The sequence below is a fragment of the Sciurus vulgaris genome (assembly GCF_902686455.1).
Source record: "Sciurus vulgaris genome assembly, chromosome: 17".
NCBI lineage: Eukaryota > Metazoa > Chordata > Mammalia > Rodentia > Sciuridae > Sciurus > Sciurus vulgaris.
In genome coordinates, this window is record NC_136478.1 from 49623862 (window position 1) to 49639650 (window position 15789).

General features: G+C 53.4%; 1 protein-coding gene across 1 annotated transcript; it reads right to left on the reverse strand.

The window, feature by feature from the left end:
* Positions 1 to 396: 396 nt before the first annotated feature.
* On the reverse strand, positions 397 to 13056 carry RASGRP4 (RAS guanyl releasing protein 4). Its single transcript, XM_079117765.1, has 17 exons — positions 13019 to 13056; positions 10367 to 10554; positions 9883 to 10004; positions 9711 to 9766; positions 9040 to 9171; positions 8772 to 8925; positions 6902 to 7075; positions 5651 to 5767; positions 4672 to 4947; positions 3100 to 3180; positions 2919 to 3023; positions 2696 to 2814; positions 2442 to 2586; positions 1613 to 1649; positions 1397 to 1528; positions 1173 to 1285; positions 397 to 507 (listed from the first exon to the last, which is right to left on the reverse strand). Exons 1-17 carry the CDS (start codon positions 13039 to 13041, stop codon positions 451 to 453), a joined length of 2031 nt encoding a protein of 676 aa, XP_078973891.1. The 5' UTR covers positions 13042 to 13056; the 3' UTR covers positions 397 to 450.
* Positions 13057 to 15789: the final 2733 nt, after the last annotated feature.

Here is a 15789-nt window from a genome sequence, read left to right on the forward strand (position 1 = left end):
GCCTCTCGGGAAGAGCCTTCCAGGCAGTGCAAAGGCCCTGAGGTAGGACTGTTTGGGGGAATGTTCAAGGTACCCTGAGGCCGGCGGACAGGGCTGAAGCAGGATGAGTGAGGGCAGGGGAGGTAGGAGGTGAGGTCAAAGAGCGGATGGGGCAGAGTACGGGCTCTGTGGGCCACAGTGAGGACTGGCTTTTACCCTGAGTGAGAGGGGGGATAGGACCTGGTGCATATTCCGGTCCCACAGTTCCACCCCTTCTTTCCTGTCTTTGCCACCCCAGTGTGGAACCCTGCCTCTTCTGTCCCACCCCGTCACCCCTGCTGGCTGTCCACGTAGCACAGCACCCAGGCCTGGGGCTTCACTCTTAGAGGACCAGGGTCTGAGTCCTGCCTCCACCCTGTGCCGCCTTGGCAGCAGTCTGTGGGTGAGGGAGAGATGAGCCCAAGATGATGTCTAGGAATGTGGCTTGGAGGAGGGGGTGGATGGCAGGATCGGCTCTGGGAAGGAGGCCTGGAAAGAGGAAGAGAGGAATGAGGGGTGTGGGATGTCCAGGAGCAAGGTCTCCCCAGACTGGCTCAGCGATCAATGAGCAGATCCTGTTTTTTTTTTTTTTTTTTTAATTTTCTAAACCTGATATAAGAGTCTCTGCTTTTAAAGAGTGGAATTTACTCCACTGACATTTATTGTAGCTCCTGATACATTTGACCTTATTGGTATTTTTTCTTTCTTTTTTTTTTTTTGGTACCGGGGATTGAACTCAGGGGCACTTAACCACTGAGCCACGTCCCCAGCCCTATTTTGTATTTTATTTAGAGACAGGGTCTCCCTGAGTTGCTTAGGGTCTTGCTTTTGCTGAGGCTGGCTTTGAACTCTAGGTCCTCCTTCCTTAGCCTCCTGAGCCACTGGGATTACAGGCATGCACCACCAAGCCCAGCATTATTCTTGCCAATTTACTGTTTGTTTATTTTTTTCCCTCTCCTCCCTCTAAATCCTTGTTCTGTCCCAGTGGTTACCCACCCCAACATACTGAAAAGTCTGTTTTCCTTTCAGCATTATACAATAGCCTCCCACCCAAGCCATGGTGGGCTTTTGCATATTTTTACTTTCCTGTGAGTCCCTGGTCTGTCTGGTTTCTCCCACATGGCCAGCTGGGGTACAGGGTGGTTGCTGCTCACCATCTCTGGTTCCGAGGAAGAGTGTGGGGATTCTGTCTGGGTCCAGGCATGGCAGAGGTGGCACCCAGCCTCCGGCTCCAGGGAGAGTGTGTAGGAGAGACTTTCCTCAGCGTCTGTGGAGGGGCAGTGGAAGGGGTGTTGGCGTGATGGGAATGACCCATGACCTTGGAAGTGAACCCCATCCGCCAGCCCCCTTCCCAGCACGGCCATGCTCTGGGTCTTACCGCAGCTGGCGTGAGGCGGTGTGGGTGGGACGGGGGCTCCTGGGGGACCTGCATCCCCCTTGGGCCCTAGTCTCTTCTTACATTCCACCTTCACTTGGTCCCGGCAGTGTTTGTGGCAGCACAGGCCACAGTCTGGGGGCAGGGAGTGGTCAGCACCCTCCATTCTCCCAGTCTGCAGGTCCCAGCATCCCTCCCGCTGGACGGTGCCTCACTTACCCCGGCAGCGGTAGCCTTGTTTGGTGACACCCCAAAGCTGGGAAGAGAAAGCAGAACAGGTTTCAAGCGACAGGCTGGATGGTGTGGGCTGAAGGGGCAGGAGGGGACTGTGTAAGTTGCCAGGTTTGAAAAGTTCTCAAGAATTTGAGAATTTGACTGGAATTAAAGGAGCCTGGTACTACCTGAATCTTGGGGAGCCATGTAGGATGTTAGGGTCCAAGAAACTTTGGAGGGAACGCAATGTATTTTCTATGGGCAGGGACTGTATCTATTGTTCCTGTGATGTTCCCAGGGCCTGGCATGGCTTGTCACAAGGAAGCTACTCAGTACAGACTGTGGTTGGTGAATCCATGAATTTGGGAGGTAATCCAAGGTCTGTGAAATCAGTCTTGGTTTGGAGGCTTGAGAGGTTGAGGATGCTTTGAATTAGGAAATCGTTCAGGCTTTGGATGGTCTGGAGTCTAGAGATCTGGAGATTGACTCTGTTTGGACACAGTCCACCCAGGTTTGTTCTGGAGACTACCCAGGGCTTTAGATATTATCCATGGTTTGGTGGTTGTCCAGGTTGGAGATTATACAGGATTTGGGAGTTATCCAGAATTGGGCATCATCTAGAATTTGGAGATTATTCTGAATGGAGGAGTACTCAGTATTGAGTGTTTATATGAAATGTGCAGATTATTTGAGGCTGGGGTTTTTCTGGAATTTGAGGATTATCTGGGTGTGGGGACTGTTCACCCTCCAAGGCAGGGCTACTCTCTTGAGTCCCAGCTGTGAGGAACTGGGATGCTTCAGGGGAGACAGGATGCCAACAGGACAGGGTGCTTACAAAGCCATTGCAGCTGTCACAGAAGGTGGGCTTGCGCAAGGTGACCTCATGGAAGGTGTGTAGGAAGGCCAGGCCCAGCTTGGAGCAGATGGCGCTGGCGTGGAGCAGGTACCCTGTCAGCTCCTCTCTGCTGAAGGAGCCACGCCTGGGGGTAGACACCACACCTCAGCATGACTGGTCCCTTCCTCCTGAGACCCCCAGTCCTAGCAAGCCCAGTATCCTCAGCTTTGGGGTCCTGGGAGTCAAGCGCTTACCCCTGGCGGGGGGGTGGGTGCAGCCCATGGCAAGCAAAGGGGAAGTTGCCTGACAGCCGTTCAAAGTCCTCCTGGGAGATGGTGCCGTGGCCTTCGGGGTCGTAATTCTTGAACACAGACTTCGGAGGAGCATGGGAAGGGCAGGGTGAGCCGGAGTGCAGGCCAGCGACTACACAGAAGTCCCCTCCTGGCACCCACCTGCCAGGCCACAGGCCCTCCTCACCTCCACCAGCTGTTCCACGTGCTGACTCAGGGTGACCCTGTCTGGCTTGGGCGTCACACCAGTGGCCCACTCGACCACCAGAGGTGCTTTGAAGGGAGAGGGTGGCTGGAAGGGGACAGAGGGGCACAGTTAGACAGTTTATAGGCTTGGGTGGGGGTCAGGATTGGGGGTTGGGTCTCACCAGACTCTTGGGGCAGCGGGGCTCCCGGGCATAGGAGAGCTCGTAGATCTCGTCCTCCGTGTAGAAGAGATCCAGGGAGAGCTGGGGTGGGCGGGTGGGACAGCCGCCTCGTCACCATCCCCCAGCCTCAGCCCACATCCCTGCCTCTGCCCCCACTCTGTCCTCTTCTGAGACCCTCAGACCTGCGCCAGCACCTGCACTGCTCGCTGCCCACTGCCCCTTTCCCCTTGTTCCCACCGGGACCTTGGATGGCCCATGTAAATCGCAGCCCCCCTCTCTCCGGGCCCCTTTGGCCTTCTCTGCTCCTCGGCACCTGTCATCTAGAAGAGGTCAGACTTCCCCACTTGGCTGGAGTGGCTTGCGACCCCCAGAACGTCGGCCACTCAGAAGAGCAGGGTGTATGCCAACTTGCCCTCCCCAGGTTCCTGAATCCAGGCCTGGCCTGGCTCCCAGCAGGCGCTCGGTAAACGATTGGGCTGAGGGTGGCCTTTTGCACCCGCAAAGGAAAGGGTCTCAGGCACCGGTGGTCCTAGGGCAGGGGGGCCTCACAGGCCAGTGACCTATGCAGGACCCTTGCTTTCAAGGGTCTCTGTGTTGTTTCATGGTTCAGTGCCCTGCGGTCACCTTCTCTTTCTTTCTGCTTTTTGGGGGTGGGGTTGGGGATGTACTGGGGATTCAACCCAAAGCCTCTGGGTCCTAGGCAAATGCTCGACCACTGAGTTGCATCCCTGGGCCTCGCTGTCACCTTGAAATTCTTAATACTTTAGAACAAGAAGCCCTACATCTTCATCTCGCACCGGGCCCTGCTATGCAACTAGTCTTATCTTAAGGTCTGAAAATTCAACTTTTCAGTCTTCCACTACATGACCTTCAGAATCTCTCACTCTAAAAATCTTCAGGTAAAGTGCAGAAGGCCAGAACCCTACACTCGGTTAACACCTGGGCCCTGAGCTGGCCTGCCTGGATTCAAATCCTGGTTTTACTGCTGTGGAACAGTGGGAAAATGACCTTGTCTCTCTGGGCATCCGTCTCCCAATCCACAGAATGGGTGCAGTAGGGATTCCCACCTCACAGGGTTGTGAGGTAACATGAAGTCATTGTGGAGTAATTTAACTGGCACAGAGCAAGTGATCAATAATGGGTGACCTCTTGCCTAGATTCTGGTTAGGCCAAGGCCTGAAACTGTGAACTATTGTCCAGAGCCTTGGTTCAGGAGTGCAAAAGCCCAGAGCAGTCCTGGAGCTTAGATCAGTGGATACTAGAGTCACCAGGGAATCCAGGGGAAAACGGCCTCAGGTATAGGCAGCTCACTGTATTCCAGATTCTGTCTTAAGTACTTTATTACTTAACCAGCCTCTGAAGTGGGTTCTGTTATTCACATTCTGTAGATAATGAAACTGAGGCTGAGGGGTTAAGTAACCTGCCAACGTCACACAGCTAGATAAACCCTAGTAACTCTGGCTTCAAAGCTCGGGAGTCCCGGCACTGTCTGGTCCCGCAGACCTTTGCAGGCCCAGGACCTTAAGTCTCAGTACCACCAGGCCCAGCCTCCGGAGGCACGCGGAAGCTCACCGTGAGCAGATGCAGTAGATCCTCGTTGGCGCTGCAGGGCGGGTGCTGCCCCTGGAGGGCCGCCAGCTCCTGTAGCCGCAGGTAGAGGCTGTTCAACTTGGGCAGATGCAGGCGGCCGTCTGGCAACCTGTCAGGATGCGCCTCATGCAGGGACACCAGGTCCTTCAGGTGCACACCCAGAACAGGCAGCCGGAAGCCCGTGCAGCCCGCCCAGGTGCGGCGGTAGCGGGCATAGTTGTTGTGGGAGGCAAGGAGCTCAGTCAGCTCCAGCAGGGCCTGTGGGGGAGCATATGTCATGCGGAGGAGCGGCTCTGTTCCCTGTTTCCAAAGACCCACAGGGCCCTTTGGAAACCTCCGTGCCTCACTTTGGCCTGTTTTCCCCAAACTGCTCTTCCCTTTAGGTCTCAACTCAGAGAGGCTCTCCTATCACCCCATTTCCCAAGCGAGAGTGATTTCTCCCCACTTGAATCTGACCGTGGTCTTGGCATCACTACCAAATCCCTAGCTGTCCAGTGCCCTTTGGATGAAGCCCGGACACCTGCCCCTGAGCTTGCAGGGTTCAACAGGACCTTCCCTGGGCATAGCCAGCCTATTTTCCTGCCCTCAGTCACACACCAGACTCGTGAATGACTCGCTCTTTCCAGACATTTTCCAAAACACCCCCCACCCATGGTACTCCCGTGGGTGATGTAAATGTTGGCATCTTTGGGTGTGTGACAGCTTGCCACCCAGACTGCCAGTTCTCTGCTAGCATCTCTCTCACCTGACTCTCTCACAGTCCATCTTAGGACCAGATTTGTGGAGGATAGAGAGGGGTCATTGCCATGATGGGCGCTGAGGAAGAATACAGATGGCCTGGGGCAGCAAGTTCCCTGGGGGGTTCCAGAGCCCCTGGGCAGGGACTGATGAGGGGAAATTAATTATGGGGATTCAGGACAGTTCACCACTTGGAACTTTGGGGAGGGTCCTGGGAACTCACCTTGGTGCTGTCAGGGCTCAGGTGAGCATGGGAGTCCTTGAGTCTGGAGATGGCACTGTGACACAGACCCCCTGTGACCGCCATCAGTGTGTTGAAATTCTGTAGCTGGCGGAGTCTCTAGGAAGGGAGGTGATGCCAGAGATGGGAGGTATCACAGGACAGGCAAGGTCAAGTTCAAATGAAGGCAGGTGGGTTGGGATCTCAGGTGTGCCTGAGTGTAGACCAGTGTGTGCAAGGACAGGTGAGGGAAGGTGGCTGTCGGGCAGGGGATGGACGATGTGAGGTTAGAAAAGTGTGGGGAGGGGCTGGGGAGGTAGCTCTGGTAGAGAGCTGGAGCCCCAGGCAAGTGTGGGGAGCCACTGATGGGTGCGCTTCAGACAGGTGAGGACTCAGCTCCGAGAGTCGCCCAAGTGAGGGCTGTGGGTGGAAGCTGGGAACCAGGCAGAGATGAACCAGGCCAGGGAGAGAAGGGGAGGTCAGAAAGATAGCAGGGGTGGGGTCGAGATACCCTCACCTCCCCTTTCAAGATCGAAGGGCAGAGGCCGCCCTGCAAGGAGGGGTCGCGGAGCAGAAGATGCTCGGACCAAGAAAACCCCAGGTCGACGCCAGAACCCCCAGGTTTAAAGAGCCCAGCAAGAGGAAGCAAGGCGATGGAAGACGCCAGAGGAAGGGCGTGGTCGACGTGGAAATACGCAGAGGGGCGAGGCCACAGAGGCCCAAGGGCTTCCCTTTTCCCAGAAGGGAGGGGAAGGAGAAGGCGCAACGCGGTGGGCGGGGCCGGGTGGACGTTTGGGGCGGGATGCAGTCACTGTCCCAAGGACTGACCGCTGGGGCTCAGGGGCTGGAGCTAGGAGCCTGGGTGCAGGAGGGCGCAAGGGCGGGCACGCGAAGGGTCGCTTTCGTCGCCCTGCGATAGGATGTGGACGACGGCGCCAGGAGGGACTTAGTCACTGTCACGTCTAAGGGCCAGGTGCCACGGCGGGTTTGACACGGTTATCAAGACCGAGGAAGTCCCAATCGAGGGTTAGAAAGCTCTAACCGTGGCCTCGGGGACGGGGCCAGAGTGGGGCGCGATGCGATGGGCGTGGCCAGTAATTACGTGACGTCACCGCCCCGTTGGCCTGCGGGAGCCAGGATCCTGGGAACTTAGGCAGGCCGGATGGCCCAAGGGTCAGGGAACTACCTGGGGTGGCACTGACAGCCCTGCAGGGCAAGCCACTAGAAAGCGATCCAAAGGCGGACGGGCCTCACCTGTGCCACGTGAATGAATTTGTCCAGCACCTGCGCACGCTGTGCAGGTCCAGGGCGGCTCAGCACCATGACCTGCACCCAGCGGGACACGCTGTTGCTGAGACCCACGGATCCCTCCAGGGCTGAGCAGCCCCTCACGGAGCCCTGCAAAACGTAGCCCCGCAGGTCCTGGGGCTGGGGACGAGGTGGGTGTCATGGGGGGCCACAGCGCTCAGACCCTGCCCTGACTGGTCATCCCCCTCGCAGTCGTAACTTCCAACGTCCTAGCCTGGTCAGCCTTTGTAAACTTTGTCATCTGCCTCTCCTCAGGTTGCCACATGTTCCCTCTATCTGAGGAGAAATGTTTAAATAAAGCCAGGTACTGAGCTCTTTATCATATTAACTAATTTAATCTTCATAACATAATTAGGTGGGTACTCTTGTTCCCATTTTAAAGATGAAGCAGTTGAGGAAAAAAGAGGGTAAGTAATTTGCCCCAGGGTCACACAGGCATGAGCCAAGGCAGGAACCCAGTCTATATGTTGTTGTTATTATTATTTCGGCACTCTGGGGATGAACCCAGGGCCTTGTAATAATAGGCAGGTGCTCCATTGCTGAGCTACAGCCCTCGTCCAGTCTACACGCTGTTAACTGTTTACCTGACTGGTACACAGCAAGGGAAGGATGGGGAAGAGGACTTGAAACCAACTTCTACTTGTTCTGCTGGGCAGTTTCATGCCCACATCCACTGCACTATCTACATGGATATTCACACACACACAACATCAGAAAATGTTCACATTAGGGAACCAGAGTCTCACCTTCCTTGAAACAATCATGTCCAGATGGCTAGTTAACATATCTACACTGATGCACATAAAATGGACATTTGGACCAGGTGCGGTAGCTCACACCTGCAATCCCAGCAATCGGGAAGTTGAGGCAGGAGGATGGTAAATTTGAGACCAACTGGGCAACTTAGCAAGACCCTGGGCAACTGGTGAAGCACCCCTGAGTTCCATCCCCAGTACCAAAAAAAAAAAAAAAAAAAAAAAAAAAATTAAAAACTGACACTTGGGTAGGTAAAATAAGGCAATTTCAAATGGCTCACCGGGTATCATGTACTCTAGATCAGGCCCTATATCCTATGAGATGGGAACTACTGACATTCCCTTTTACAATGGAGGAAACTGAGGCACAGTGAATTGAAATGCTTGCTGAGTAAATGAATAATTGATAAAATATTTTGAGCACTTACTATATTGCCAGCGACTGGAATAGACTTTTCTCCGTTGGTACCCGGAATTGAACCCGGGGTGCTTAGCCACTGAGCCACATTCCCAGCCCTTTTTATTTTTTGTTTCAAAACAGGGTCTTGCTAAGTTGCTTAGACCCTCACTAAGTTGCTGAGGTTGGCTTTGAACTGGCAGGCTTTTATTTTACTTTATTTATTTTATTTTTGGTACTGCAGGGACACTCTACCACTGAACTACATCACCATCCCTTTTTTATTTCATTTTCTTGAAACAGGGTCTCACTAAATTCCCAGGCTGGCCTCACACTTGCAATTCTCCTACCTCACAATAGGAAAATTTTTTTAAGTGGGATTTTAAATTCTCCACCTCCAAAGAAGTATTATGACCCCTGTTTTGCAAAGGCGTCCCAGGGAGGCTGAGCCACTAGTTCAGTGTTACCCAGGTAAGAGGGAGGTGATGGCAGTTGAACCCCAGGCTCTGTGCTCTGCCACCTAACTCATTTTCCTGGACCCTCTGGCTCCCAGCTTTGACGATTCAGCCAGCCAGATTCCAGCTGGCTGCGCATGCAGGGATCCTCCCACCGCCCCAATCTTCCCCCTGTTACAGAATGGGACTGAGGGCAGGGGAGTCCTCACCGTGATAGCCTGGAAGGATCGGAACTCCAGGTATGTGAGGTGCTGAGCCAACTCCTCCGTCTCCAGGTGATCGAAAAGCAAGGACACTTTGCATTTTTTGCCCAGGCCTGGGCTGCTCATGGGAAGTGGGGGGCCAGGGCCATCAGGGCTCAGGCTGGGGGCCAAGAGGGACAGGGTATTGTAGTAGCCCAGAGTTGAGGGTCTGGAGATGCAGAGGGAGATGGCAGGATGGGGGTGGGGCACGGAAGGGGACATGGGGCAGGCTCACAGGTTGGAAGCATCTCCCAGGCTCCTCTGGGCCGAGTTGCCCTCCTGGGCCACAGTGGTCCAGAAACGACCTATAACCTCTTCCAGCTGTGGCTCTTGACGCATGGCCTCTGGGTGTTGGATCATCCAGTACCTGAGAACGATGTGGGGGGGGGAATGAGGCTGGGGGTTGGGAAGATCTCTATAAGTGGCCCCTTGGGCTAGGAACCTTCAGGTGCTAAGCTAAGGGTGTCTGCCTGTGTGCAAGGGGTCTTCAGAAGGTCAGGTTTTGGTCAGGATAGGGGAGATCTCGACATGGGTTGGGGAGATTTATGGGAGACAGATGGGGGATTTCTTGGAAATGGAACTGTTGGGAAGTAGGATAGTGGGGGTGTCTCAGGATCTAGCCTGGGGTTTCTAGGGGTGAGATATTTGGAAGACAAGGTTAGGAGGTCCTAAGGTCTAGGCTGGGGTATCAGTGCTGGAGGTCTATCAGAGCTGAGAGAAGGGTCTGGGATCTGGTTGGGGGTTCTCCAAAAGGTTGGGGTTCTAAGGAGCAGAACTGGGAGGGTCTTAGGAACCAAGCCAGGGTGTCTCAGAGTGGGATTTTAGGGAGCAGAGCTGGGAGTCTCTGAGGTATTTGGGGGGGGGGAATGGTAGGATACGGGGGCAGGGGGCTTGACCCAGCCCTACCTGACCAAGTGACAGATCTGCAGCTGCCTCAGCTCCTGGGTATCCTCTGCAGCCTTCTGGTACTTGAGTTCTGGTTAAGGCTCCGTTATCCAGTCTCCAGAGCTGCCTGCTCACCCTGTCCACCTCCCAGGTCACTGTGCTTCTGCCCTTCCGCCCTCTGCCCACAGCTCACAGCCCTGGCAGGATATGAAGTCAGCAGCCGGGCAGCAAGTTCAGCCGAAGGCAGCACCCAGCTGTGCATGGCCAGCACCATGTTGAGAATGTGGTCCCCGCGGCGCAGGCTGCCACTGGAGTCTGGCAGTAGGACAAGGGGACTCTGTCCGAATGGCCCCTGGGCATGGACTGACAACTTCCAGAGCTTGGTGGGCTGTGTGGCTCAGATGCCATCTCTACCAGCCATGCCTGGCATCAATTTGGGCACCTCAAGCTCTCTGTGCCTGAGTTCCTTGCCTGCACCATGCCTGGGCCAGCAGTGTCACTGGGACCGGACAGCACCAGTCCTGCTCCCCATCCTGCCTCGGGGTTTCTCTGCTGGTTCTGTAGTGACTGAGATTCATGCCACACGCCCATTTTATAGTCCCAAACACTGAGGCTGAGACAGGTGCGTGCTTGGCAGTGTTAGGACGGGGGAGGCTGGCCAGGGGCCGGACACTCACCGAAGGACTGGATGCACTTCTCCAGCAGTTCATCTTCACTGTAGCTGCCCTCGCCCAGCATGCCCAGAGTCATGGAAGCCATGACCTTGCTGATCTCCCGGGGACTGGGGCAGGTCTTGTGGCGGCGGGGGGCCTGTCGGGGCCGGCCCCGACCTCCCGACTTCCCGGAGCATTCCTGGTGAGACTTCCTGTGGGTGTGCATCCCCCCAGACCCCCAGGAATCATGAGAGCTCCCACCTCTGGGTAGACCCTCAGATTCCTCTTGACCCCAGTGCCCCAAGGTATCATGGGAGAAATTCCTACAGGAATGCAGGCAAAGTCCCCGGATTACTGCTGACCTGCCATAGACTCATGGGGAAACCCCAGGAATATTCCAGATTCCCCGAGGAATCATGGGAGAAGACCCCAGGACTCCTAAGGACCCTCCAAAGAATCATAAGAACTCCCTCCTCCAGGCCTTGCCCCCAAATTCCTCTTGACAACACTGTCTAGGGGCATCATGGAAGAGATTTCCTGTGGGCCCACCCCTGGGATTTGTCCTGACCTCTCTGGAAATCAGGACACAAAACCGCTAGGATCACTCCTGTCCTCCCCGGGGGACACATGGATCAACTCCTCAGAATGCCCCTTTGGTCTGCAGTGCCTCCTCCCTTAGTTAGGCCCCTGGGATTCCATATCTTCTCTCTCCCCGACCCTTTACTTCAGGAAGGACCCTCCACAGGCCCTGGCAGCTTAACCTCCAGCCAGGTCCCTAGATCTGAAACCCAGAGAGGAAGTACCAGTACAAAGTGACCTCTCCAGGGCTCCTCAGAGCTAGGCGGGGTCCCAGGGGCCAAGGTAGCTTCAAGGAAAGTTTAAAAATAACTTTGCCTTGTGCGTCCCTGAGGCTCCTGGTCCGGGTGGAGAAAGAGGGTAATGGAGAGACAGGAATGGCAGGAGAAAAGAGGGAGGGAGCAAAACCCAGAGTCAGACAGAACTGGGCTGGAGACGTTTCGGTGGCTGTGTGACGTTTATGAGTCATTTAATTTCTCTGGTCCTTAGTTTCCTCATATGAAAATTGAGTGTCATCTTTGGACCTTCCCCAAGAATTTACTATAAACATTACTGCCTGACGCCTCAGAAGTGCTAAGTAACGGACTTGGTTTTTGCCCAGGCTGGTCGGTGACCCAGATGTGGGAAAGCTGAGGTTGAGATGCAGAGAGAGGCTGGGGTTGTAGCTCAGTGGTGGAGCGTGAGGCACTGGGCTCGAAACTCGGTACCACGTAAATAAGTAAAATAAAGGTATTGTGTCCATCTACAACGAAGAAACAAAACAAAACAAAAAGATGCAGAGAGAAAGAGGAATGGGGCAGAGGAGAAATGTGGCATGGGGTAAAACCAGAAACAGGGAGACTCTCATGACAAGTCCTAAGGACGCAGTAAATTGGCGTTGACTGTTGAATAATAGTGGGCGCTACTGAGTACCGATTAGGTAGCCAGTCAAGGGCTGATCACTCTGTATTTTTGGTACCAGGGATTGAACCCAGCCAGGGGCACTGAGCCACATCCCCAGCCCTTTTTTACATTTAATTTAGAAATAGGTCTCACTGAGTTGCTTAGGACCTTACTAAGTTGCTGAGGCTGAACTCCAGATCCTCCTGACTCAGCCTCAGCCTCCAGAGACTCTGGGATTACAGGACTGCACCACCATGCCTGGCAGATCACTCCATCTAGATCAGTGATTCTCAAAGTATGGGCCCCAATCAGTACTAACAGCATCACCTGGGAACTTGATATAAATACAAATTCTTAGGCTCCACCCCAAACCTACAAAATCAAAACTTTTAGGGGTGAGTCCAGCAACCTACTTTTTACAGGCGCTCTAGGTGGTTCTGATACATGGTCAAGTTTGAGAACCAGTGGTCTGGACTGTCTCACTGAAGACTAGAGGCCCCTGTGAGATATGATCTTTAGTTATTCTATTGACAGAAGAAACTGAGACACAGAGCAGCTGAGTAACTTACCTAAGGTCACACAGCCAGGAATGAGGCAATTAGGATTCCACCACTAAATTGCTGAATCGTATGGGGAGGGAAGACCATTGCTCATCAGGATCATGGTGGGGAGGCTGGAGGAGCCACCTAGACTGGGGACCCAGCCACCATCTGTCCCTGTGGGGACAGGAGGGCAAGCTTGCCCCGGAGATAGAAGCCCATCCCACAGCCTGGGGGCATGGGTGCCCCTTGGTCCCTATCCGAGGACTAGCAACCCCCTGTGGTGTCGGGAGCAGCTAGGAGTGGTTTAAAGGCAGGGGACTTGCGTCACATGCCCCTCTCCTGGGGCAGGGCCCTGCAGGAGACTGGAGTTTCCAGTCAGGGGGCAGCAACTGGCTGGGAAGCCAGGAAGACCCCAGGGAGGACAGAGACACCAGTCAAGAGAGCTAAGATGGGAGAGGGAAGAGGAGGGAGAAGCTGAGTCCAGAGAGAGAGAGGGGGTCAGCACAGATGCCCCTGCACAGGCAGCCTTGGCCCTGGCTGGCCCTGGGTTCCCTGAAGCAGCTTGTCTCTGGCACCCCTGATCCTATGGGACAGACACCCTGCCCCTCCTTAGTGCCCCCGACCTTCCCGCACAGGCGCTGGATGCTCCTGGTCTCCCTGGGGAGGGTCCTCTTACCTCTTGCTGTCTTTTCTGTTCATGCTTCCTTTTGGGTGGTCCTTGCTGGACTGTGGCTCAGCTCCCCCTCCCCAGTACTCCAGCTTCTCAGCCCCTGGGGAGCCAGGGCCTCCTCCGTGCCTGGGAAGGAAAGAGGAACTGCCCCTCCCCACCCAGCCCCAGGCCAGGGGGAAGGAAGAGGCTGGGGACAGACCTAGGCGCCCCTCCCCCACTCGGGGATCCCTGCAGCTGAGGTTTCCGGCACTGCGGGCCCCCACCCCCAGCGCCCAGCCCGCTCTCTAGCTATCTCCCCATCTTTCTGTCTTGAGATCTGTCACTGTCACACTTTAATAGAAGTAGTTTTTCAAAAGTATGAGTAATTTCTGTAAAAGTACATACTCACACTCAAAAGAAAAGTCTGTATTTTTATAAAGATATATTCATGTACATAAAGCACAAAGATTTGAATAGAAACTCATATACTTTGCATGATTATATTACTGTTTCTCTTATTCCTAGTTTAGTTTTTTAGTTTTTTTCTGGGGGTGGGGAGAGTACTGGGGATGGAGCCCGGCTGCTCCACCACTGATCTATGTCCCGCCCCTTTTCCTTTTTTATTTTTTAGTTTGAGACAGAGTCTCACTGAGCTGCTGAGGCTGCCCTTGAACTTGTGACCCTCCTGCCTCAGACTCTCGAGGGCCTGGGATGACAGGTGTGACCCACCATGCCTGGCATGTCTAGATTAGTTTTCAGGATACCATCTGTACCCTGGGGAGATATTTTTCCTTTATTCCTCTTAGTGTAACGAGTACACTGAGTGCCACCCCTGCTCTAAGGCCTTTTGAAATGTTAACTCAGTGGACTGTTATCTTATTACAGGTGAGGTAAGTAATCTGGACGCCCCCTCCCCTCCCTCAGTCCCTCTTAGTCAGGAGTGACCAATATTCCAGGCTATTAGGTTTTATCTGAATTGTTACTTGAGCGTTGATGTACATAAAGGCACGTCCATGGCAACAGACTTTTCTTTTGAGTTGGTGTGTTCCATTCTTTTACCTAAATGTGTCATGCTTGACATCTTTTTTTTAAATTGAGGTACAAAAAAAGAGCACACATTGCTAGGTATTTAGGTTGATGAATTGTCACCAACCGAGCAAACCCAAATCAAGAAGCAAAGCACTTTCCTTCTTCGTAAGTGCCCCGTTGCCTTTCCCAGCACCACCGTCCCCAAGTGACCACCAGCCTGATGTCTAACAGGTCAGTTTTATCTGTTTTTAAGCTGTATATATGTGTATTCATGTACTGTACCTGGCTTCTTTCATTTAGTACACTGTCTTTACAGTTCTTCCATGTTCTTTTCTTTGATTCTAATTTCTTCCTTTTCAATGCTGTATAGTCTTTCACTGTGTGACAATTCCATGACTTATTGGTCAGTTTTCCTGAGATGGACAGTTGAGTTGTTGCCTTGGGGCTGATTGTTTTGTTTTTTGGTCCTAGGGATTAAACCCAGGGGCATTTTACCACTGAGCTACATTACCAACCCTTTTTATTTGTTTGTTTATTTTTGTGACAGGGTTTTGCTAAATTGATGAGACTGGCCTTAAACTTGTGATCCTCCTGCCTCAGTCTCCAGAGTCACTGGGATTACAGGCCTATGGCCTGGTGTCTGGCTTTCTTGGGGCTGTTATGAATAAAGATGCTGTGAATATTTTATTTCTTTGGTGCTGGGGATGAACCCAGGGCCTTGTACCTGCTAATTGGGGTGCTCTACCACTGAGCCATACCTCCAGACCTCCTGTGAATATTTGAACACTTGGCTTTTAATAAACATAAAGTGTAAAAATTTGTAGGGTTGTGTTTAGGAGCGAAATAAATGGATCATAGTGTGATTCTGCCAAACCTAGTATGTTAGTCAGTTCAACCAACTAGCTCTCTTCCAGGTATATTTTCATTTTCTCAGTAAAATAAGTCAACTTGGGATTTTTTTTTTCCCCTGCCGGTGCGTTCAGACAGACCTGGAGTCCCCTTCGCTTTAGTTTTTCCATCACATGATGGACCACGGTTTGCAATTCTCTCTCTTCCCGCCTCTTTCCCTTCTCTCTCCCCCTCCTCAAGCAGTGACCTGGTGGCTTGGCGCCTGCAGGGCCTGGCCCAGGCCAGCCTGCAGTGGGGGGTGTCTCCAGGCTCTGGGGACCTGGTTACACCGCAAGAGGGAGAGGGGAAAAGGCCCTGGCACTTGACCTTCAGGCCCCTGGGGATGGTTTTCACCAACAATAGCAACACTGACGACCAGAAAGGAAAGACTTGTGAATCAAACCGCAGAAACCCCCATGGCAGAAAAGTGATGCGTTTGATAATGTGGAAACTTGGCTTTTCTTTAGCAAGGATGTCATGGGACAAATATCAGATGACAGAAGAGGAAGCGTATTGACAATGTTAAAATCAATGAGAAATTAATATCCAGGATGTAAAAGGAACTGCTGCGATTCAGCAAGGGGGAAACAGAAATAACGGGCAGCAACCCTGGTAGAAGAGTAGGCAAAGAGCATGAGTAGGTGACAGGCAGCCCCAAACGCTGACGGATGCCTGCGAAGATGCTAGAAATCCCTGACGACCGAGGGGAGTTGCAAGGTAAGACAGCAGTGCGGGCTGGGCCGGGGCTCAGTAGCGGAGCCTGGCCTGGCACGTGTGAGGCCCTGGGCTCCGTCCTCGGCAGCACATAAAAGTAAGATAAAGTTACTAATAATAATAATACAGAAGACAACAGCGAGTCATCCCATAGGTCTGGCAAAAAT